The following is a 26364-nucleotide window of genomic DNA, read 5'->3' as shown; positions in this document are numbered from 1 at the left end:
AATCTCTACAGATGTATAGTGGAGAACATTCTGGCTGGAGACATCATATGGAGGCTCCAACACATAGCATCGTAAGAGGTTACAGAGGGTTGTAAATCTTTTCCAGCTTCATCATGGGCACTAGCCTCCTCACCATCAAGGACATCTTCAACAGGCAATGCCTCACAAAGGCAGCATTCATCATCAAGAACCCTACCATCCACAACATGCTTACTACTTCCACCAGGGAGGAGGAACACACACTCAATGATTCAGAATCAGCTTCTTCTCCTCTGTCATCAGACTTCTGAATGGTCCATGAACACTATATCATTACTCCTTTTTTTGCACTATTATTTTGTGATTTGCAGTAATTTTGTGTCTTTCTGCTGCAGCCCTGCCACAAAACAACAAATTTCACATCGCAAGACAATGATAATGAACCTGATTCTGGGATATCTTACTTGTATTGTCATTTTAATTCATGATGTCAAACCCATTCCACCACATTCCTCCATAATGCTGTGTACATACATCTATTGATGCTTCTGGACACATCTTCAGTGATGTTCCTGGAATCATCGATTGTTTCGGGTCTTTCAACATCATACAACCTCCTCCAGGTGACCCAGCCGGGGCTGATCAGACCGCAGCTTGTGTCCAGATGGCTAGCTACTTATGACTCCATGGCTCCCCTCTTTTGAGCCACAGCCATCTTGAGGCCCTCTCTGCCGCATCGGTGGTACTGCGGACGGCTCTCCTCTTCCTCTCTCCCTCGATGCCCAAAATGCTGAAGGCTCTAACTAAAGAACTGGCTACGAATCCCTGACAACCAACCTCCACTGGGAGACACCTCGCTCTCCATCCAGCCTGCTGACAGTTGCTGACCAGTCCTGCGTACTTGGAGAGCTTCCTTTCAAAGGCCCCTTCCAAGCTATCTTCCCATGGGACTGTCAGCTCCAGCAGCACCACTTGCTTAGTAGACTCAGACACTAGGACAATGTCTGGTCGCAGGGTGGTGGCTGCGATATGGTTGGGGAACTTCAGCTGCCCTTCGAGGTCCACCAACAGCTGCCAGTCCCTTGCAGAGGTCAGAATGCCTGCAGATGTTCTTTTGGCAGGTATCAGAAGTACTTTATCGTAGGGTTACACAGTTCTACGTTTTTTTAAAGGGACAAATTAAAGTTACACTGGACTTTGTAATTAATCAGTGAATACTTCAGACACTCATGGTTATACAATTAAACATATTTTCTAGTTTGTTTTTGTTCATGAAACTTAATTTTCACTTCCCATAAGCTGAAAGCCATTAAAAAACATTCCATCAGCTTCACTGCTTGGCAGATGAATTTGTTAATTATTCTCTCTCTTAAAGTACTGTCACATCCTCCTCTCCTTCCAATCCACAATCATTGCCTTCCTAACCGAAAGCCTTTGATCATTCCATCCTTGCAAACCATCCATGTCTCCAACTGCCAAAGTCCTTATGTGACTTTCACTTTCAATCTCCACAACTATTTTTCTTAAATTCCTTGCTTGACTTCCTCAAATCAGGTTTTAATCCATGGCCCAGTATAACATCATAGTTAATCAAATCAAACCGTATACCTATGACAGACTAATGAAGGGTCTCGACCCAAAACATCGACTGTACTTCTTCCTATAGATGCTGCCTGGCCTGCTGCGTTCCACCAGCATTTTGTGCGTGTTGCTTGAACTTCCAGCAACTGCAGATTTTCTTGTGTTTGCCTATAACAGACTATCCCTCTTTATCATCAGAATTTGTGACAGCTTGATTCCATCATTCTCTTTCAATATGTCGCTACTACCCAACTGAAGGGCTCTACTAGTAATATATTTGCATATTCATTAATAATCAGAGAATCACTTGCAAAGGTATCACATTTCATTTGTGTGACACTATATCGGATGATCAAGAATCTTCTCTTGGTCTCCCTCTTATTTTTCTTTTATGTACAATATGACATGGAAAGTGCCAGATACAACAGATATGCTGATGCCACCCAACTCTGATACCTCACAACTTTTTCACTATCTACAATATTTGACAGTCTGCAAAAGGACTTAGATTAGGAGAACAGACTAGGCGGCAGATAGAATACAGCTATGATCATGCACTTTGGTAGAAGGAATAAAGGAGAAGACTATTTTCTAAATGGGGAATGAATTCAAAATCGAAGGTGCATTAAGGGCATTAAAGGCTACAGGGCAAAGGCAGGAGAATGGGATTAAGAGGGAAAATAAATCAGCCATGATTAAATGGCAGAGCAGGTGCGATGGGCTGAATGACCTAATTCTGCTCCTTTTAGCTAAGGATCTTGTGATAAATGGACAAAAGTCCTCCCCTACTTTGGTGAGACCCATCAAAAATTGGGGGACCGCTGCATCAAGCACCTCCGCTCCATCCGCCAAAAGCGGAACTTCAAGGTGGCCAAACATTTTAATTCCAATTTTCATTCCTGTTCTGACATGTCATCCATGGACTCCACTTCTGCCATGATGAGGCCACCCTCAAGGTGAAGAAACAACACCTTATATTCCATCTGGGTACCTTCCAATCTAATAACATAAATATTGATTTCTCCTTCTGGTAAAAAAAAATGTTCCCTACCCATCCCCTCCTCTTCTTCTGTTCCCCAATCTGGCCTCTTACCTCTTCTCACCTGCCTATCACCTCCAACTGGATCCCCTTCTCCTTCCCTTTCTCCTACAGTTCACTCCCCTCTCCCATCAGACTCCTTCCTCTCCAGCCCATTACCTTTCATTCCCATCTGGCTTCACCTATTACCTTCTAGCTCTCCTCCTTCCTCTCCCACCACCTTTTATTTCTGGTGCCTTCCCCTTCCTTTCCAGTCCTGAAGACTGGTTTCAGCCTGTTGACTTCATTTTCATAGATGCCGCTTGACCCGCTGAGTTCCTCCAGCACGTTGTGTGTGCTGCCATGGAAGAAAGTCTGATGTCTGTGATGCACTGAGCTATGCCAACAACTCTTTGTGGTTCCTTCGAGTCATAAGCAGAGGCAATTGGGTTGAATCCAGACAGGATGCTTTCTCTCAAACAACAGGAATTCTGCAGATGCTGGAAATTCAAGCAACACACATCAAAGTTGCTGGTGAACTGCCTGGCCTGCTGCGTTCACCAGCAACTTTGATGTGTGTAGGATGTTTTCTCTGCTGCATTAACTGAAATTGAAGAGGGTCAAAGGGGAAACGCCAAATTTCTTCAGCCTCCTGAAGAAGGTGATGCTGGTGAGCTTACTTGGCCAAGGCATCAACCTGCTGTAACTCAGCAGTACCGACGTACACAGGAGCTTGAGCATGGTTCTCCTCGGCTGCCCCCCTCCACTTTTGTTTTGCTGACACTGAGAAACATTATGGTCAGGATACTATCTCACTAAGCTCTCTATATCATTCCTGTACACCAACTCATTATCATTTAAAATACAGTCCACCACGATAGTATTATCTGCAATTGTAGGGAGTAGCATCAGGGGCTTAGAACATAAAATAGTACAGCACAGTACAGGCCCTTCGGCCCACAATGTTGTGTCGACCCTCAAACCCTGCCTCCCATATAAGCCCCCACCTTAGATTCCTCCATATACCTGTCTAGTAGTCTCTTAAACTTCACTAGTGTATCTGCCTCCACCACTGACTCAGGCAGTGCATTCCACGCACCAACCACTCTCTGAGTAAAAAACCTTCCTCTAATATCTCCCTTGAACTTCCCACCCCTTACCTTAAAGCCATGTCCTCTTGTATTGAGCAGTGGTGCCCTGGGGAAGAGGCGCTGGCTATCCACTCTATCTATTCCTCTTATTATCTTGTACACCTCTATCATGTCTCCTCTCATCCTCCTTCTCTCCAAAGAGTAAAGCCCTAGCTCCCTTACTCTCTGATCATAATGCATACTCTCTAAACCAGGCAGCATCCTGGTAAATCTCCTCTGTACCCTTTCTAATGCTTCCACATCCTTCCTATAGTGAGGCGACCAGAACTGGACACAGTACTCCAAGTGTGGCGTAACCAGAGTTTTACAGAGCTGCATCATTACATCACGACTCTTAAACTCTATCCCTCGACTTATGAAAGCTAACACCCAATAAGCTTTCTTAACTACCCTATCCACCTGTGAGGCAACTTTCAGGGATCTGTGGACATGTACCCCCAGATCCCTCTGCTCCTCCACACTACCAAGTATCCTGCCATTTACTTTGTACTCTGCCTTGCAGTTTGTCCTTCCAAGGTGTACCACCTCACACTTCTCCGGGTTGAACTCCATCTGCCACTTCTCAGCCCACTTCTGCATCCTATCAATGTCTCCCTGCAACCTTTGACAATCCTCTACAATATCTACACCACCACCAACCTTTGTGTCATCTGCAAACTTGCCTACCCCCACATCCAGGTCGTTAATAAAAATCACGAAAAGTAGAGGTCCCAGAACAGATCCTTATGGGACACCACTAGTCACAATCCTCCAATCTGAATGTACTCCCTCCACCACGATCCTCTGCCTTCTGCAGGCAAGCCAATTCTGAATCCACCTGGCCAAACTTCCCTGGATCCCATGCCTTCTAACTTTCTGAATAAGCCTACCGTGTGGAACCTTGTCAAATGCCTTACTAAAATCCATATAGATCACATCCACTGCACTACCCTCATCTATATGCCTGCCACCTCCTCAAAGAACTCTATCAGGCTTGTTAGACACGATCTGCCCTTCACAAAGCCATGCTGACTGTCCCTGATCAGACCATGATTCTCTAACTGCCCAGAGATCTTATCTCTAAGAATCTTTTCCAACAGCTTTCCCACCACAGATGTAAGGCTCACTGGTCTACAATTACCTGGACTATCCCTACTAGATTTTCCACCTCACTTGTCACCCATGGTTCCTTCATCCTAACATTCTTTATCTTCCTCACTGGGACAAATTTATCCCTAACATCCTGCAAGAGATCTCTAAACATCCACCACATGTCTATAGTACATGTCCACATGTCCTTAGGTCACAGTCTTGTGGGGCAGCAGTGTTCAAGATAATTGTGGCAGAAGTGTTGCTGCCTATCCTTACAGATTGTGGTCTATTGGTCAGGGAGTGAAGGATATATGGTTCTAAAGGTACCAGCAATTTTCAATAAGCCACCTACTGGGCTATTCAATACTCAGTAAGCTCATTCAGAATAGTAATATATATTGGCATGGAAATGAAGTAAAATAAGTTAAACAGTGGGTTACATAGGTTGCCTATAGTAGTATGAAGTGCAGGGAACTTCACTCTCCACTCCGTCACAAAGTTGTTATAGAAATGATTACTTCACCAGTAAAAAGACCAAAAAACCATTAGATGCAAGAGCAGAGTTAGGCAATTTGACCCAATGAGTTTGCTCCATCATTTCACCATGGCTGATTTATTTTCCAATACCACTCTCCTGCCTTCTCACTGTAATGTTTTTAATCAAGAACCTATCAACCTCCACCTGAAATACACCCAATGTCTTGGCCTTCACAGCCTAGCTAGGCAGCAAAACTAATCCAAAATCAATTGCCGCTTGCCTGTGACTGTATGGACTGTTATCCTTGTGTGATGCACACAGAACTCCAATGATTGCTCCAAGAGTTGGATCCGTTATTTCATCCTTTATTAGCAATAAGCAAACATACAATTAAGCATTACCTCAGCGAAATTAAGTGGTCAGCAAAAGATACGACCTCTGCCAGTCTCCAGCTACAAAATGCCACAAAATAAGCAAGAATATGTAATTTATTCCCTTCACTTTTACCACACCCCCACTAGTTGCCATAACAAACCCTGCAACACAGAATACAATGCACATAGAGAACAGTTAGATGACTCCTACAAGTTCCACAGATTCACCACCCTCTGGCTAAAGTAATTCCTCATCTCTGCTGAATAAAAAAAAATCAAGAATGCACATATTATCACCCCAAGGAAACTGTAGCAGCTGATAAGAGTCCAATACAACACAACATGCACAGCTGAAATGAGACACAAAAAGTTGGAAATCCTCAGTAACCAACATCTGTGGTCACCATAAGAAAGGAATAAAATATCTTATGTGCAAACTGAATCCAAATGTTCTCTGTACAGGTGCTGCCTGTCCTGCTGTTTCCAGAATATTCTGTTATTCTTTCACATTTCCAGCATCTGTGTTTTTTTTAAAACTTTTCCACATACACAGCTGAAGGTCTGCTGTTCAGACAATAATAAATCCACTGACATTAATCAGGTCCCTTGAGACACTGCAGTCAGCAACTGAAGTCAAGCGGTCATTCCAAAAGATTTCCTTGCTTAGGGACTTTTTAAAAAAGATGGACATAGTGAATTGATTAGTTTCTCTTCTCCAGAATCCACCCCCCCCCCCCTTGTTTTCTGTGGAACTGCATTCTGATGAAATACAATGTTAGTAGGTTCCCAACACTTTTCCTTAAATGGCACATGTCCATAATGCAAGTTTGTTCGAAAAACATTGAAGAGAATCTTTATTTGTTGTTTCTTTAAGTTTGTGGGCATGGTTTTGTAAACAGTGTGGGGAGTTAGGGGTCATGGTTGAGGGAGAGTTAAAAGTCATAGAAAGTTAGGGGCAGAGGCCAGAGGCCAGAGTCCAGGTTAGCCAGTACAGCATCAAAGGTCACTGATCCAAGGAAGGAAGTTGGGTCAGCAGGGGCTAAGGATGTAGACCAGAGATCCGAGGTCAAGGGCAGAGGTCGGAAGGACCCGAGGATGAGGACCTAAGACACCCAAGGTTGCGGGTCCTTATGGGGTAGGTCCAGAGACATGAAGTTAGTCAGCAGATCCAAATGCTGGACTCCAGCGATCCCCAAGGACAAAGATTGGGCCACTGGAAATGAAGACCCATAATCTCCAAGATCAGCGGGCCCTGAGAGCATGTATTGGTGATCACATGGAGGATGGGGTGGTGTGAGAGGTAGAAATCAGTTTGTTTTGCTATTGTTACACTTGGGTTAACATAGCAGCCATAATGGAATTGCAGAAAACTTGATGGGCCAAATGGCTGCTACTTTTAATTCTCTTCAGAAGGATCTCCCTGCTTCTGCACCTCTTTTAGAACTGTTTTTATACTGTTTTGACTTCTTCCTACCAAATTAATCACATATTTCTCCACTTTAACATTCACCTGCCATGCAACTACCATTCCACCTGCTTATATCTTGCTGCAATCTATCAGTATCCTCACAGCTCATAATCCCTGCCAGTTTTGTGTCATCCATCAATTTGGAAATTGTGACAAGCAGCCCCCCCCCCACCCTCAGTCTTGATCATTGATATAAATCAGAAAAGGCTGTGGTTTCAACACTGATCCCTAGGTCTCTCCAATCTGAAAAAACAATCATGCCCCATGACCCTCTGGAATTCATCCAAATTCACATTCATGCATCTCTTGTATGCTACAAACTTCAATTTGCTGATAATGCAGCACCATATCTCTCTCTGAAATTTCATGAACACAATAGCTGCTTTGCTCTCCAAATTCTTTCCCACCAGTTTGGTTAAATTAAATGGCTTGAAGTTTCTGTGTTTGTTATTCCTTTTTTGGAAGGACAGAGTAACATTTGATACTCACTGGTCATCTGGAACCACTCCTACATGCAAGCAGAGAAAGGTTAAGGTCAGTACCCTTGTGATTTCCTCCCCTACTCTCAAAGTCCAATGATGCTATCCATCCAGTTCTGCTGATCTACCTACATAATTGCATTCAATCTAATACCTCAATGCAAACCTATTTTTAAACACACAGTTAATTCTGAAAATTTGTTGTTATTTATTCCCCAATCCCAAGAGTTCAGCAGCTGACTCACTGAGTGATCTTTTCCACACTGCCATTAAATTCATCAGGTCCTACTTCCCATGCACCCTTTCAACTGATTCAAATTCTTTAAATTTACATGGTTCACTGGAAAATGTATTATATTACTGTATAATTTTGGCAAAAGGGAATTAAAGGTATCACATTTTCAGAAGGGAGTCTAGCACCTGTTGTACATTCCTATCATAAATCCCCAAATGACAGTCTAAAAATCTGACTCAATCCAACTGCCAAGTTTTCAAATGATATTAAGAAAGCAAACACATGAAGCCTCATTGATTTGTTCAAACTATTGGCCCAACGTTCAGCAGGTTCTTTATATGTACACTGCACTGAATACTGTCTCACTGCCACACCTCGACTATTGAAGTGCAAATACAAGTGTAAGTAGTAGATCCATTTTGTGACTCTAAATTTTAACCAAAAATGATTCTGTTGCAAAGTACAATGATGGTTTCCAGAGTTCCCTACAGCTAGACTTCTGCCAGGTCACAGTTCTGTGTCAGCCTAAGGTTGATCTATTACAGTGCCTGGTCATATTTGACAAATCCACTAATTAGCCTAAGCAAAAACTATTAAAAAAAAGGTGAAAGTAAGTTATCTTATACACAAACCTACAAAAGAGTTCAGAATGTAACTTGAGACCACATAAATTCAATGGCCATTTAAATACAATTAAGAGATAAGTTTTACTGCCAAAGAAATAAATAGTCAAACAATATTAAGCCAAGGACCTAATGTACTTTGCCAGCATAATCTCTCTGTGTTCAGTCAATAAAACTGTTTATGATTTTCTTTCCATTGCAAAACTCTTGCCATTGGAAGACAACTTCATTTGCCTATTTATCATAGCTAACACATGCACAGATTTCAATCACTTAAGCGAATCATTTCACCTGAACATACTAAAGATTCTCTGGATGCCATCACAGAACAACAGAATTATGAGCTAGATTTCCAGTTTCTTAAAAATTATTAAAAAAAGGATTAATTGGCATTTGTAGAACATCCAATTCTTTAGTATAGAAGTGGCTAACAACTAAAATTGACAATTTTACAGCCACACAGATTTCACACCTTGTAGGAAGCACCCTATTCCACTATGAGCATTTTTGCATCCTTCACGTTTCATCCATCAATATCCTTCTGATGTGTCTTTACTGGTTTTCAACTGACTACTTCCATTCTATTTCATATTTCAATCTCATTTCCTATCCCACATATCGTACAAGCACACCTTCACCTTCCTTCCAGAATTACAATGGGGATCTCCTGTCTTCACCTTTCATCCCATCAGCCTCTACATTTGACAGATCTCCCACTGGCATTTCTGACATTTCCACCATAATACCGCTACAAGAAATTCATCTCATTGCCAACATCAACACACATTCCTCCAGCCATCTTTCTTTTCCAAGCTGGGTCCTTCCAACCACAAAGTACTCTTTCCAGATGCACCAACAATTTGCATGTGCATACCTACCTCTGTCTGCATTACAGTCTTCTCTACTGAGGAGACCATATTCTGAACAATTTACCCTGAGTTTCCTGATCCCTGTCACTTTAATTCCCTGTTGCTCTCCTACTCTCAAAACACATGTCAGGCTGCTGTTTATTGATTATAGCTTGATCTTCAATACCTCATCAAGCTTCAGAATCTGGGCCTCTGTAGCTCCCTCAGGAACTGGATCCTTACTGGGAGAGCACAGTGAGTGTGAATCAGTAATGACATCTCCTTGCTGACAACCAACACAGGTGCACCTCAAAGACATGTGCTTATCTCACTGCTCTACACTCAAGGCTGTATGGCTAAGCAAAGCTCAAACACCCAAGATAAATTCACCAGTAACACCACTACTGTCGACAGAATTTCAGATGCGACAAGGAGGCCTACAAGAGTGAGACAGGTTGGCTGGTAAGCGGTGCTGCAACAACCTCAGACTTGATGTCAGCAACACCAGGAAACTGATTGTGAATTTCGGGAATGCAAAGTCCTCAAACCAGTCCTCATTGAGAGATCGGTGGTGGGAAGGGTAAGCACCATCAAGTCCCTCTTCATCAATGTCTTGAGGATCTATCTTCAGCCCAACACATTGATGCCATCACACAAAAGGCACACCAGTATCTCAACCTCATTAGGAGTTTGAGGAGAATTGGTACGTCACCCAGAATTCTTGACAAATTTGTACAGATGTACAGTGCACAGCATTCCAATTGGTTGCATCATTAATTAGTCTGGAGGCTCCAATGCAAAGGACCACAAGAAGTTGCAGAGGGTTGTAAACTCTGCCAGCTTCATCATGGGCACAACCCTCATCACCATCGAGGAATCTTCAAGAGGTGGTGTCTCAAGAAGCACCATCCATAATTAAGAACCCTCACCATCTGGGACATGTCCTCTTCTCATTATTAAAATCAGGGTCCTGAAAGGCCCCTCCCCCTCAGTATTTTAGAAATAGATTCTTCACCTCCATCATCAGATTTCTGAATGGTCCATGAACTCACGTACACCACATCATTATTCCGTTTTTGTAACTTACAATAATTGTCTTGCACTGTACCACTGCCACAAACAATAAGTTTCATGAGATACATCAGTGATACTAAACCTGACTCTGAGTTCAGTTCCCAACTCCATTAACTATTCCAGTACCCATGCTCAGGAAACAGCAACTCACTTTCCATTAAGTCACAGTACACTCTTCTATATTCAATAACCAGCTCGAGAGAAAGGACATGGATTTCCATCATCCACAGCATTTTACACTGTTAATTTTCAGCAGTAATTCTGCTTTTCAAATTTACACTTCCGAAACTGACATCTCTTTTCTTTGCTTGCCCCACTTTCCGTCACAGTTTTATCATTTAACTTTTCCTACGTCGTAGCCCTATTGCAAACATTCACTTTGTTCACTCTTCTCATTCCTCTTTGCTTGGAAACTTAACTCTTTATTACGACTGATGAATTGACCTGAAATTTTAACTCTCTCTCTAAATACGTTCTGTATGACTTAGTTTTTCCAACAAGTCAATTCTTCTTTCAGGTTTTCAGCAACTTCCGTGTTTAGTTATTGTATTTTTACATCATCAAATTTCTTGAAACTTAACTTTGAGAATTACTTTAGTATGACTATTTGCTTTAGCTGGCCCTGGGTACTTTTAAAACTGCAACTACAGAAACTGTTTGAATGAAAAGTTCTTCCTTTTAATTACTGCCATAATACTAATTCAAGAAACCTACCAGAGACCTGGTCTTCAGTCAGGCCAAATGATGACATAACATTTTTGTTGATTTCATCTTGATTTTTTAAAGGATCAAAGGCAGACATACTGGCAGCACTGACAGGAACTGGCTGCTTGATTGTGGAGTCTGGTGCCACAGCCTTTCCATCCCTTCCATCAACTGCATCTGTAACAAAGCACAATAATAAAAATGCATCTTCACTATATATTAAATTACTGACATCTAAATACATCAGGATCATAACCAGATTTCTCAGCAGCTTTCGTTAAAAACTGCAAACCTAAATAAAGAAAAAAAACAATAATGGTGGGAAAAGGAAAAGAGTGTTTAAAAACATTATAGGCATATGACACATATTTCACTTCTGTTGGTTATATCTATACACTGCTGGATGCTGAACTCCTTCATAAACTAGTCACGTAGTTTTATTGCTATGCTATGATCACATCATTATTAGCAGCTTAGATGCAATTCCATATAATAATGGAAATCATTCTTGCAACCTGTTAAACTGGTTAGAAGTTATTAAAGAGTAGTCACCACAAAAAATATCATCAATCTTAATACACAGAAATACAAGAAAACAGGAACAAAAGATCAGATCCAACAATCCTGCCCTGAAATATAATGTGATCATAGCTAATCTATGCCAGGCTCAACTCATCTTCTATGTCATTTTGCCATACCCCTCTGAACTTCCATTCAACAATTATTTGTCCATTTTAAATATTTCTACCACTCAGTGGAACTGAGTACTCCAGAGATTTACCACGCTGTTGGGGAAGGAAAATTTTAAGTACTAAGTTTTAGAAGACAGGCTTCCTTGTCTTGTTATGTCCCTTGTTCCTTGTTCAAGTCTCCCACACCAGTGAAAGCATCTCAACATCCAGCCTGTCAATTCTCCCTGGATCTTACATGCCTGAATAAGGTCACTGGTCATTCATCTCAACAGTCAAACTAAAGATCTGCAATAAATGATGATTTACAAAAACAAATGAAATATAATCCTAGAGGTAATGCCATTTTAGGTGAACACTGAAAACCAAGCAGTAAGCTCAGTCAAACTTATTTGAATCAAGACACAAGTAATCAAGGAAAGCTCTCCCTTCCTTCAGAGCAGACACCATTAAACTTGATGGCCAAGCATTTTTTGATTGAAGCTCTTAATGTTGGTAATCAGCTTGGAGATTTACAAAGATGTTGCCAATACTCAAGGGATTGGATAGTTTGCTTTAAATGATCCATGTGCACTGAAGTTACCCTGATTGGGAAAAAAAACATATACTTTTGGGTAAATTTAACCAAATTGTATTCATTAAAATTATTGGCATATGCACAAAACTATACCTTCCCACAGAACGCTCTTTCCTTCATGGAATTAACAGATAAGTCTTTTACAAAACAGTGCAACCCTGAAACATGCCTTCGAAAACAATCTATAATAATAGAAACATAATACCAGACAACAAAAACAGAATCAAGTACACAATTAGTGTTCTGACGCCTGAAAAGATACATCAAGAATGCAGACATATTAGATCTTGCCAAGGTAAATTTTCTGCAAGTTCCTGGGGCAACAAACATTGTTAAGATTAAGTAGACAAATATTCCATAGATTAAATAGGACATAGAGCAATCATAGGCCATTTTTTGCAGCAATTATAGTTTTCTCAAGCCTCTTCTCATTCTTTCTCATCTAGTTAACTTCCCTCAGTTATCCATTTTAGCTTCTCTATAGATATACTAGCAACTGTAAGTCTCAACTACACTCTTGTACGCTACATATAAGTGTTTTACTTTATCCTTTATGTCTGTATTGTATGAGCAATTTCCACAACAAGAAAATAAGGAAAGCATTTTAATCTATCTTTAGCAATCAGTGTACTTGTACATTCCATTAATTTTGCAGCAAAATTTGGGATTTCTGAACACCACCAAAAAGCTCATGATTATTAACACAGGTGGCTCAATTTTCATAACAAATGTTACAAATAATAAAAGAACTGTTATTTCTTCAGCGGTTTGATCAGGGCACAACTACGCAAGCGCGAGGACATCAGCCAGTGAGAACAGCAAGAAGAGTTTAAAAGGAGACACCTTATAGAGTGGACGTAGGAGGAGCAGGCAACAGAGTAGGAAGGCTTTGGCTCACCGGGGTTTTGGCGATAACGGGTCGAGGCAAGGTAGGTTGTCTGTGTAGAATACATACAGGAAGAATGTGTGTGAGGCTGGTGTTCTGTGCTCGGTGTCAGATATGGGAAATCCAAGAGAGTCCCAGCCTCCCAGACGGCCACATCTGCACCAGGTGTGTCAAGCTGCAGCTCCTTAGGGACTGTGTTAGGGAACTGGAGATGCGGCTTGATAACCTTCGTCTGGTCAGGAAAAGGTGAGGAGGTGATACAGAGGAGCTATAGGCAGGGTAGTCAAACCGGGGCCTAGGGAGACAGGTAAGTGGATAACAGTCAGGAGAGGAGAGGGCAGGAGTCAGACGCTAGAGAGTACCCCTGTGGCTGTACCCCTTGGCAATAAGTACCCCCGCTTGAGTACTGTTGGGGGGGGACGGCCTACCTGGGGGAAGCAATAGTGGCCGCGCCTCTAGCACAGAGCCTGGCCCTGTGGCTCAGAAGGGTAGGGTAAGGAAGAGCATGGTAGTAGTGACAGGGGACTCTATAGTTAGGGGGTCAGACAGGCGATTCTGTGGATGCAGGAGAGAAGCACGGATGGTAGTTTGCCTCCCAGGTGCCAGGGTCCAGGATGTTTCTGATCACGTCTACAATATCCTGAAGTGGGAAAGAGAACAGGCAAAGGTCGTAGTACATATTGGTACCAATGACATAGGCAGGAAAAAGGAGATGGTCCTGAAAGCAGACTACAGGGAGTTAGGAAGGAAGTTGAGAAGCAGGACCACAAAGGTAGTTATCTCGGGATTACTGCCTGTGCCATGTGACACTGAGCATAAGAATAGAGTGAGGTGCAGGATAAATGCATGGCTGAGAGATTGGAGCAGGGGACAGGGATTCAGATTTCTGGATCATTGCGACCTCTTTTAGGGCAAGAGTGACCTGTACAAAAAGGACGGATTGCACTTGAATTCCAGGGACCAATATCTTGGCGGGGAGGTTTGCTAAGGCTATTGGAGAGAGTTTAAACTAGGATTGCTGGGAGCTGGGAACCAAACTGAAAAGACGGAGGAAGAGGCCGTTGGCTCACAAATACAGAAAGACAGTGTGAGGGAGAATAGGCAGGTGATAGAGAAGGGACATGCTCAGACCGATGGTTTGAGATGTGCCTATTTGAATGCAAGGAGCATTATGAACAAAGAGGATGAGCTTAGAGCTTGATCAGTACATGGAGCTATGATGTTGTGGCCATTACAGAGACTTAGATGGCTCAGGGGCAGGAATGGTTACTTTGAGTGCCAGCCTTTACATGTTTCAGAAGGGACAGGGAGGGAGGCAAAAGAGGTGAGGACGTGGCACTGTTGATCAGAGATAGTGTCATGGCTGCAGAAAAGGAGGAAGACATGGAGGGATTGTCTATGGAGTCTCTATGGGTGGAAGTTAGGAACAGGAAAAGGTCAATAACTACTGGGTGTTTTTATAGACCACCTAATAGTAACAGGGACATCGAGGAGCAGATAGGGAGACAGATTTTGGAAAGGTGTAATAATAATAGGATTGTCGTGGTGGGAGATTTTAATGTCCTAAATATCGATTGGCATCTCCCTAGACTGAGGGGATTAGATGGGGTGGAGTATGTTAGTGTGTTCAAGAAGGTTACTTGCCACAATATGTAGATAAGCCTACAAGAGGAGAGGCTGTACTTGATCTGGTTTTGGGAAATGAACATGGTGAGGTGTCAGATCTCTCAGTGGGGGAGCATTTTGGAGATAGTGATCACAATTCTATCTCCTTTACCAGAGCACTGGAGAGGGATAGGAACAGACAAGCTAGGAAAGCGTTTAATTGGAGTAAGGGGAAATATGAGGCTATCAGGCAAGAACTTGGAAGCATAAATTAGGAACAGATGTTCCCAGGGAAACGTATGGAAGAAATGTGGCAAATGTTCAGGGGATATTTGCATGGAGTTCTGCAAAGGTACATTCCAATGAGACAGGGAAAGTATGGTAGGGTACAGGAACCATGGTGTACAAAGGGTGTTGGTAAATCTAGTCAAGGAGAAAAGAAGAGCTTACGAAAGGTTCAAAAAACTGGGTAATGACAGAGATGTAGAAGATTATAAAGCTAGCAGGAAGGAGCTTAAGAAAGAAATTAGGAGAGCCAGAAGGGGCCATGAGAAGGCCTTGGCGGACAGGATTAAGGAAAACCCCAAGGCATTCTACAAGTATGTGAAGAGCAAGATGATAAAACGTGAGAGAATAGGACCAATCAAGTGTGACAATGGAAAAGTGTGTATAGAACCGGAGGAGATAGCAGGGGTACTTAATGAGTACTTTGCTTCACTATTCACTACGGAAAAGGATCTTGGGGATTGTAGGGAAGACTTACAGTGGACTGAAAAGATTGAGCATGTAAATATTAAGAAAGAGGATGTGCTGGAGCTTTTGGAAAGCATGTTGGATAAGTCACCGGGACTGGATGAGATGTACCCCAGGCTACTGTGGGAGGTGAGGGAGGAGATTGCTGAGGCTCTGGCGATGATCTTTGTATTATCAATGGGGAGAGTAGCAGATGTTGTTCCGTTATTCAAGAAAGGGAGTGGAGATAACCCAGGAAACTATAGACCAGTGAGTCTTACTTCAGTGGTTGGTAAGCTGATGGAGAAGATCCTGAGAGGCAGGATTTATGAACATTTGGAGAGGCATAATATGATTAGGAATAGTCAGCATGCCTTTGTCAAATGGTGAACGCAGCAGGCCAGGCAGCATCTCTAGGAAGAGGTACAGTTCGACATTTCAGGCCGAGACCCTTCGTCTAGTCCTGACAAAGGGTCTCAGCCCGAAACGTCGACTGTACCTCTTCCTAGAGATGCTGCCTGGCCTACTGCGTTCACCAGCAACTTTGATGTGTGTTGCTTGAATTTCCAGCATCTGCAGAATTCTTCGTGTTATGGCTTTGTCAAAGGCAGGTCATGCCTTACGAACCAGAGTGAATTTTTTGAGGTGGTGACTAAACACACTGATGAAGGTAGAGTAGTAGATGCAGTGTATATGGATTTCAGAAAGGCATTTGAGAAGGTACCCCAAGCAAGGTTTCTATAAATAGTAAGGAGGCATGGGATCCAAGGGGACATTGCTTTGTGGATCCAGAACTGGCTTGCCCTCAGAAGGCAAAGAGTGGTTGTAGATGGGTCATATTCTGCATGGCAGTCAGTCAACAGTGGTGAACCTCAGGGATCTGTTCTAGGACCCCTACTCTTCGTGATTTTTATAAATGACCTGGATGAGCAAGTGGAGGGATGGGTTAGTAAATATGCTGATGACACAAAGGTTGGGAGTGTTGTGGATAGTGTGGAGGGCTGTCAAAGAGGTTACAGTGGGACATTGATCAGATGCAAAACTGAGCTGGGAAATGGTAGATGGAGTTCAACCCAGATAAGTGTGAGGTGGTTCATTTCGGTAGATCAAATATAATGACAGAATATAGTACAGGTGTCCTCCGCTTTTCAAACGTTCGCTTTATGAAACCTCACTGTTACGAAAGACCTACATTAGTTACCTATTTTCGCTAACAGAAGGTGTTTTCACTGTTACGAAAAAAAGCAGCGCGTGATAAAAGGCAGCGTGTGCCCCGAGCAGCCGCTCTCCCCCGGATTCAAAACTGCATCCTCGCCGGCATTGCTTAAACACGTGCCTGTAAGCATCTGTTAGCAAGATAAGTTCTAAGGTATCGGAAAAGCCTGAAAGAGCTTATAAGGGTGTTACATTTAGTGTAAATCTAGACATAACTAAGCGTTTCAATCGTGGTGAACAAGTAAGGACAAAGTGAGTTTGGCTTGTGGAAGTTGACAAAGATGATGTTGAAGAGGGTTTGGCATCCCATGACCAAGAACTGATAGATGAAGAGCTGATACAATTGGAAGAGGAAAGGATAACAATCGAAACTGAATACAGTAGCGAACGGACCGAAAGTGAAGTCATCCAGGAACTGAACGTGAAGCAACTGTGTGAGATTTTCGCTGCAATGATAAAGTACGACTTTAATTTTGAAAAGGTACGTCGGTTTACGGCATATTTGCAGGGTGGTTTGAGTCCTTACAAAGAACTGTATGATCTAAAAATGCGCAAGGCTAAGCAGTCAAGCAAGCCTTCCACATCAGCCACAGCAGACAACGAACCTTGACCTTCGACATCGAGGCAAGCAGTCATAGGAGAAGATGACCTGCCAGCCCTGATGGAAACAGACGACACTCCAGTGTCCCACCACCCCAACCCCCGGGCCGCAGAGAGATACCGATCCACAAAGAATGCAGTGGTAGCCGGGAGGCACCCAGCACATCTTTAAGAAAAAAAGCCAAAATAAACAAGCTAATTAATTAGGTGCCGCCTAGCAGGCTATTTTTGGGTCTGCAAACGCTCACAAATTTTTCCCATACAAATTAATGGTAATTGCTTCTCCACTTTACGACATTCCGGCTTACGAACCGTTTCATAGGAATGTTCTACCTTCGGATGGCGGGGGAAACCTGTATTAATGGTAAGACTCTTGGCAGTGTGGAGGATCAGAGGGATCTTGGGGTCCGAGTCCATAAGACACACAAAGCTGCTGTGCAGGCTGACTCTGTGATTAAGAAAACATACGATGTATTGGCCTTCATCAATTGTGGGATTGAGTTTAGGAGCCGAGAGATAATGTTGCAGCTATATAGGACCCTGGTCAGGCCCCACTTGGAGTACTGTGGTCAGTTCTGGTCGCCTCACTGCAGGAAGGATGTGGAAACCATAGAAAGGGTGATTTACAAGGACATTGCCTGGATTGGGGAGCGTGCCTTATGAGAATAGGTTGAGTGAACTCAGCCTTTTCTCCTTGGAGCGGCAGAGGATAAGAGTTGACCTGATAGAGGTGTACAAGATAATGAGAGGCATTGATCGTGTGGATAGTCAGAGGCTTTTTCCCAGGGCTGAAATGGCTAACACGAGAGGGCACAGTTTTAAGGTGCTTGGAAGTAGGAACAAAGGAGATGTCAGGGGCAAGTTTTTTTTTAAAACGCAGAGAGTGGTGAGTGCATGGAATGGGCTGCAAGCAACAGTGGTGGAAGCAGATACCATAGGGTCTTTTAAGAGACTCCTGGACAGCTACATGGAGCTCAGAAAAATAGAAGGCTATGGGTAACCCTAGATAATTTCAAAAGTAAGTACATGTTCAGCACAGCATTATGGGCCGAAGGGCCTGTATTGTGCTGTAGGTTTTCTATGTTCTACGTTCTAAAAAAGTTAACTTTTTCAGCTACTTTAAAAGAAATGCTAGAGGAACTCAACCAGTCAATAAATAATTCTAGAAAAGGAAAGCAGTCAACATTTCTGGTCAATAGGTCAGATTCCAGCATCTGCAGTTTTATCTTGTTTTCCAAAACTTTTTAGATTGAAGACCCTTCATCAGAACTGGCAAAGAGATGAAACAAGTTAATCTAAAGTTACACCCTGGGTAAGGGAAGAATAGACAGGACAAAAGGAATAAATGATAAGAGTGAAGCTAGAGTTGCTGTGAGAATAAGAATGTGGCAAAAGATAAATGAAAATCAAGCAGCTGTCGATGTTGAAAATCAGAAATAAAATAAGAAAATGCTGGAAATACTCATGGAGGTGGCAGCTTGCACGGAAAGAGAAATTTAGTTAATATTTCCAATCAAAGAGACTTCAACCCTCAGCTTAAAATTGTTTTCTCTTTTCCAATTCTGGCAAAGTATCGTCAATCCTTTTCCACAGAAGCTACCTGATTTTCAAAATTAGTTTTTTTTTATTTCAGATTTCCAGCAAATGCATCTTTATTTATTTAGCTTAATTACTTTTAATCAACAATTTTCATTCATTTCTCAAATTAGTTTCAACAACATGAAGCTATATAGCACATTTTCCAGAAAGGATTCAACATTTGGAGCTATGGGATTAAATACAACCTTCAGTAATTTGTTTATAATCAACTTGGAAGAACAAAAATATGGTATACAAATTAAAATTAGGATAGACATTAATGTGGGATGTCACTGGAAATGCAGGAAGCTCAAACAGATATACAATACAAATATATTTCATCAGGAGCACCAGTGCACCTGCTTGTTAATGCACATATCTAATCAATCATGTGGCAGCAACTCAATGCATATAAGCATGCAAACATTGTCAAGAGGTTCTGTTGTTGTTTAGACCAAACATCAGAATGCGGAAGAAATGTGATCTAAGTGACTTTGAACGTGGAATCATTGTTGGTGCCCGACAGGTGGTTTGAGTATCTCAGAAACTGTTAATCATCTGGGGTTGTCACACACAACAGTCTCTACAGTTTATAGAAAATGTTGTGAAAAATAACAAGCATCTAGTGAGAAGCAGTTCTCTGGGTGAAAACCCTTGTTACTGAGAGAGATCAGAGGAAAATGACCAGATTGGTTCAAGCTGATAGGAAGGTGATGGTAACTCAAGTAATCACACATTATGACAGTGGTGTGCAGAAGAGCATCTATGAATGCACAATACATCAAACCATAGTGTGGATGGGTACAGCAGCACAAGACCACACCGGGTTCCACACCTGTACCTAAGAAAGTGGTCACTGAGTGTAGTTCTACATCTTGTATCTACAGACTTTTTATCGTATAATCTTTTAAAGCAAGAAAACATCAACGTAAAAGATTCCTGTGTCAACATTCTGTGAAAATTGTTGCTGTTTGAGTGAGTGAGTTACCAAACTTTCCAAGGTATGGACAAAAAAATTGCACCTTTTTTCACTTATATATTTTTTATCTATAGTTAGTGCACAAATTTCCAATTGGACACTGGAATCTTATTGGTAAAATATGAAGAGTACAGCAACATTATTTACTACTCCTTACTGTCAGCGAAAAATCGAAAGCTTTTCTAGCTTATGTATCCATAGGTATGCTTTCCATTATTAGCATACATAAATGGTTGTAGTATTTGTCTACTGAGATTATTTGATAGATTTAATAACTGTGTTGGCCATGAAGGAAACAGAAGCATAGAAACATAGAAACAAAGAAACTCTACAGCACATTACTGCTAATCATCTGGGATTGTCAAACACAACAGTTACTTGTTCATCAGTCACTGAATGTAAGCATACAGGTACAGCAGGCAGTGAAGAAAGCTAATCGCATGTTGGCCTTCATAACAAGAGGAGTTGAGTATAGGAACAAAGAGGTCCTTCTGCAGTTGTACAAGGGCCTGGTGAGACCCCACCTGGAGTATTGTGTGCAGTTTTGGTCTCCAAATTTGAGGAAGGGCGTTCTTGCTATGAAGGGAGTGCAGCGTAGGTTCACTGGGTTAATTCCAGGGATGGCGGGAATGTCATATGTTGAAAGATTGGAGCAATTGGGCTTGTATACACTGGAATTTAGAAGGATGAGAAGGGATCTGATTGAAACATATAAGATTATTAAGGGATTGGACACGCTAGAGGCAGGAAACATGTTCCTGATGTTGGGAGAGTCCAGAACCAGAGGCCACAGTTTAAGAATAAGGGGTAGACCATTTAGAACGGAGTTGAGGAAAAATTTTTTCACACAGAGGGTTGTGGATCTGTGGAATGCTCTGCCTCAGAAGGCAGTGGAGGCCAATTCTCTGGATTCTTTCAAGAAAGAGTTAGATAGAGCTCTTAAAGATAGCGGAGTCAAGGGATATGGGGAGAAGGCAGGAACAGGGTACTGATTGTGGATGATCAGCCATGATCACAGTGAATGGCGGTGCTGGCTCAAAGAGCCAAATGGCCTACTCCTGCACCTATTGTCTATTACAGGCCCTTTGGCCCACAATGCTGTGCTGACCATGTAACCTACTCTAGAAACTACCTAGAATTTCCCTAGCACATAGCCCTCTATTTTTCTAAGCTCCATGTACCTAATTGTATCCGCCTCTACCACCTTCGCTAGCAGCGCATTCCACACACCCACCACTTTCTGTGTGGAAAAACTTAACTCTAACATCCCACTTGCACCTACTTCCAAGCAGCTTAAAACTATGCCCCATCAGGTTATCTATTTCAGCTCTGGGAAAAAGCCTCTGACTACCCGCACAATCAATGCCTCTCATCATCTTATACACCTCCATCAGGTCATCTCTCATCCTCTGTCGCTCCAAGGAGAAAAGGTCAAGTTCACTCAACCTATTCTCATACGGCATGCTCTCCAATCCAGGCAACATCCTTGGAAATCTCCTCAGCACTCTCTCTATAGCATCCACATCCTTCATGAGGTGACCAGAACCGAACACAGTACTCCAAGTAGCATCTAACTAAGGTATTGTATAACAGTAACACTACCTCACAGCCCTTGAACTCAATACCATGGTTGATGAAGGCCAACACATCATAAGCTTTCTTAACATCACTGTCAACCTGCGCAGCAGCTTTGAGTGTCCTATGGACATAGACCCCAAGATCTCACTGATCCTCCACGCTGCCAAGAGTCTTAACATTAATATTATATTCTGCCTTCAAATTTGACCTACTGAAATGAACCACTTCACACTTATCTGGGTTGAACTCCATGTGCCACTTCTCAGCCCAGTTCTGCATCCTATCGATGTCCCGGTGTAACGTTCGACAACCTTCCAGACTATCCACAGTACCCCCAACTTTTGTAACATCAGTAAACTTACTAACCCACCCTTCTACTTCCTCATCCAGGTCATTTATAAAAATCACAAAGAGTAGAGGTCCTAGAATAGATCCCTGCGGAACACCACTGGTCACCGACCTCCATACAGAACATGAGTCATCTACAACCACCCTTTGCTTTCTGTAGTCAAGCCAATTCTGGATCCACAAAGCAAGGTCTCCTTGGATCCCATCCCTCATTACTTTTTGAATGAACCTCGAATGGAGAACCTTATCAAACACCTTACTGAAATCTATATACACTACATCCACTGCTCTACCTTCATCGATGTGTTTTGTTACATCCTCAAAGAATTCAATCAAGTTTGTAAGGCATGACCTGCCCTTGACCATCCCTAATCAGATTACGTCTCTCCAAATGCTCATAAATCCCACCTCAGGATCTTCTCCAACAACTTGCCCACCACTGAAGTAAGGCTCACTGATCTATAATTTCCTTGGTTATCTCTACTCCCTTTCTTGAACAAGGGAACAACAAAAGAATTAAAATATGGAAGAAAACATTGAACTTGAATGGGTCTACGACAGTGGACCAGATGTCTTTGTTCCTGCTGTTTTGTGAAGCTACTCTCTAAATTCTATTTGTGAACTGATGAACTGATTTTTGCTCTGGGATAACTTAATCAGAGCAACTGAATGTGGACACAAGGGGTTTCTTGTATTATTCTGCCAAACCCGAGATCATTCTCAGATAAGCTGTTTATTGTGTACAATGGCAGGTTTGCAGAAGTAATCTCAGTGTCTGGGTGACCTGGTTTGACTGGTTTGAACCAGAGTTGAATAGTTAGAAGTCACCTAAGGCACAAAGTTGTGTAGCCTTTGGCTGCATCCAATGGGAATCTAACACAAGTCAATCAGATGAACTCAAGACAACAAAATTGAAACAACATTTGAACTGATGAAGAAACAGTATAAGAATGAAGGGGTCTGAAAGCAAAGCAGTGAGAATTCAGGGACCAACTATCACAAGGAAGAACCCCCATGCCAGGGGCTGAAAGGAGAAGGATCAACTGTCTGGTCAATGGGAGATCCCCTGTATCGGTGTTATAAATTGGAAAAGTGGTCTGAGTGAGTACTAGTACAGAGGAACAGTAGAATTCATGTTACAATTTGTCAGCCTGGGGTCAACACAGTTACATTGCTGGTTGTGTAGAGACAATAAAGTGTGAGCTTTAATTAAGAGTTGTGTAGTAAATTGCCTAACCTCAATGATGGTCAGCTACTGGTTGGTTTTGTGCATGTGCAAGCTCTGTTTCACTGGAAAACTTTGAAACTGTGCTCCTTCAAGATTGCTTCATATCAGTTCCAATACACAAATATAAAGGAGAATGAAATCACTGTTACTCCGGACCCAATGTCGCACAAAAGAAAACACAATAAGATAAAGACTACAATAATACACAATAAATATACATACTGTACATAGGATAGCTTATATACATAGATTGTCACAGATTAAACAGAATAGAGATACGAATGGTGGCTCTTGTCAGCAGGCACTGGAAACTAAGTTTATGATTTTTTTAAGGTTGAGGTCAACGGATTGTAGATAGATGTGAAAAAGTTATTGTGAGTAGATGGGATTGTGGAGTTGACGCAATGAATCAGAGGAACCATCATATTAAAAGCTAAAGCAGACTCAAAGGAGCAAGCAGACCACCGTTCCCAACTTCACTATATACTACTTGCTTGTCCTCCAATTTAAAGGAATATTTTCATTTTAATCCTTAAGCTCTTCTACAACATGAACAGAAATCTTGATATCATAGTCAAGGACTTCACAAAAACAAACAAAATAGGTGACAGATGTAAAAGGAGTGGTTAGTAAAATCTTGTTGAACTGCCAGGATATGGAGAAAACCTTAAAGGGGAAAATAGAGGGGATAAGGGAGCGAACTGCAGCGCCTAGAGTTTTTCCTCATCACGTTGCACATCACATCAGAGGAAAGGGTTGGAAGAGTGACATTTAATGTATAACTTTAAAACAATCAAATCTTGTATCTCATTTTGTACTCTTGCCATTCTTTTTTGTCTTCATTTATTTGCATAGATCAATTATACCTATCTGATACATCTGGTAACTTGTAACAACATTACCAGCTGGCAAAAAGTGCATGCATCAATTATGACATGAATACAAAAAGTTCCACTATTTCGCACATTATATCGCTGTTACTTAGAATTCAATAGAGACAATATCTCAAGCATCACATGTAAACAATTTTAAGATGAAAAGTATTATACCCTGTGATTTTGACTCATTATCAGATAGGGGGAGGGGAGGGAACGTCGACTCAGAGACCTGCGTCTGGCATTTTCATGCCTTACATGAAATCTGTGTGGGGCGCCACTCCTCGCACAAACACTACAGCAATGTGTGGTTAAGTGCCTTGTTCAAGGACACAAACACGCTGCCACAGCTGAGGCTCGAACTAGCGACCTTCAGATCACTAGACGAACACCTTAACCACTTGGCCATGTGCCCAACACCAATTAGTTATCAGATAGGGAATAAGTAAATTGGAACATTCTTTTGTTGAACTCGATCGGATATTTTCTCAAACCAATATATTAGAAAGGATGTGAAAGCCATATGTGCTCCAACTGAACATGTGGGATTCAGTGTGCAGTAAGACCATTAAGTACTTCACACTTCCATAAAGTATGTATGACTGTACTCAATTAAAAGTACATAAACTAATGATTAACTTCATGAAATGTGTAGATCTACAGATAATGAGAAAACAATGTTTAAAAGGAACAAAGAAGTCATGTCAATAATTCAACGTACCATTTTCAGAGATGTTGGCACAAAGATTTGGATCACTAGGTGGCTCCAAGCAATCCAGCAATCGGTTCACTTTATTCCGAAGCTCTATGAGTTCCCGGCGAAGATACTTAACTTGGTTTGACTCCAATGGCCGTGGTTGTCCATTCACTATTTCAAAAACAAAGAAAGATTACTTTGTACGTTATTAAAATCGTAGGTGCTGAATACATGAAATAAAGAAAATCCTGGAAAACACTCAGCAAATCAGGCAGCATCTGTGGTAACAGAAACAGTGTTAACATACAAGACTGAAGCAACTTTGTTTTCCTTTCATATTGGTAGGCAGTTGCCTTGTTGTAGCGACTTATGTTGATCACTGTCTGACCAACCTTACAACCACACACTGCACCAATCAAGCCGTTCCTTGGTGAGCACCCACAGAACTCAAGAAGTCCTTACTTTTTCAACAAGCAGCAGTCTTAACTTAAGTAAACAAGTCCACACATTTAGATTCTCTGTAGCAAGAGATTTCTGAGAGAGACCCTGGGAAATAATGCATATGCTAATTTAAGGTGGTGGTGGAGGGAAGGGGTTAAAAAATTATGATTAATTAAAACAAAGCAAACTGAAAAGTTACATTGTTTATTACTATTTGCTATTATTTGAATCACATTGAGACAATTTCTGAAAAAATGAGGTATTACTGCAAAATAATTAAGAGTTAGTGCTAGGGCCTATTTTTTTTTTATTTCACCTTCCTCCCAATTACCCAGAATGGCTGCCAGGCTGCCCTTGTACCTCTACACCTGCTGTGCAAGGGCTTAATGATACACCAAAGTGGCCTATGCCCACACCCACTCAGAAAATAATTAGTGTGTAATGGGCCAGATAATCCAGCTCTATTTCTCGTTCAAGCAATTAGTATGCATGCATTCTTTATTTTTGTGTTTTATATTTGACTGAATTGCTCTTCTTTTATGCCTTGGGTAGGAGCTGGTGAAGACAGAACAACATAATTTCTATTTCTTTACCCTAAAAACAAGAAAAAATACAAATACATTTCAATGCCCTTTCCCTCTAGATACTAACCTGCTAGCATTTTCCAAAGAACAAAATAAAACAGTGGATTTTGGTTAAGTGGGACACATCGGGACTAGTATATTTTGCCCAATTAAGTGGCTGCCCCAATTAGCTAAAGTTTCATTAGAAATAGTTATAAAAGTATAAAAAAAAGACAAACTACTATTTAACTGAGTAGCAATTTAAGAAATATAGTACAAATTAGAACACTACCGATGCTACTAAAGTAGTACAAAACTGTGTATTAGTTCCTAATAATTATCGACAAAGTAATTCATCCATGCTGTGTATAGAGTCCAAGGAGGGGTAGCACATCCGGTGAAGGGGCTGGTTGCGTCCATTCTGGGGCAGCTAACTCAGCTTTGGTCCCCAATGAACACTCAGCTCACCAATGAACTGGTGGCTCCAAGCAGCTGTTTTGCATACAACAGTGACCACACCTGACAGGTGGGCTAAATCAGGTGAAAGTAGCTGGTGGGCCTCATACCCCAGTGAAATGGGAACATCCCTGTCTGAGCATGTAAAGTCAGTTCCAGTAGACAGGGCAGATGAGATAAACAGTAAGATCCAGCAGTCAAAAGGCAGTTCTGCAACACTTTGTGGAGAGTGA

The 26364-nt window shown here is 41.8% G+C and overlaps 1 protein-coding gene across 1 annotated transcript in view; it reads right to left on the bottom strand.

Moving 5' to 3' along the window:
* tfg (trafficking from ER to golgi regulator) overlaps nucleotides 1-26364 on the bottom strand; it is a 96877-nt gene that overhangs the window by 22457 nt on the left and 48056 nt on the right. The window contains exons 4-5 of the mRNA XM_072260172.1: nucleotides 24696-24842; nucleotides 11094-11261 (exon numbers count right to left, since the gene is read on the bottom strand). Coding sequence (XP_072116273.1) covers nucleotides 11094-11261; nucleotides 24696-24842 — 315 coding nt within the window. The remainder of the gene's footprint in view (nucleotides 1-11093; nucleotides 11262-24695; nucleotides 24843-26364) is intronic.

This window comes from Mobula birostris, chromosome 6, assembly GCF_030028105.1.
Source record: "Mobula birostris isolate sMobBir1 chromosome 6, sMobBir1.hap1, whole genome shotgun sequence".
Classification (NCBI taxonomy): domain Eukaryota; kingdom Metazoa; phylum Chordata; class Chondrichthyes; order Myliobatiformes; family Myliobatidae; genus Mobula; species Mobula birostris.
Note: the sequence above shows the minus strand (reverse complement) of the source record. Positions and strands in the feature narration are given on the sequence as shown.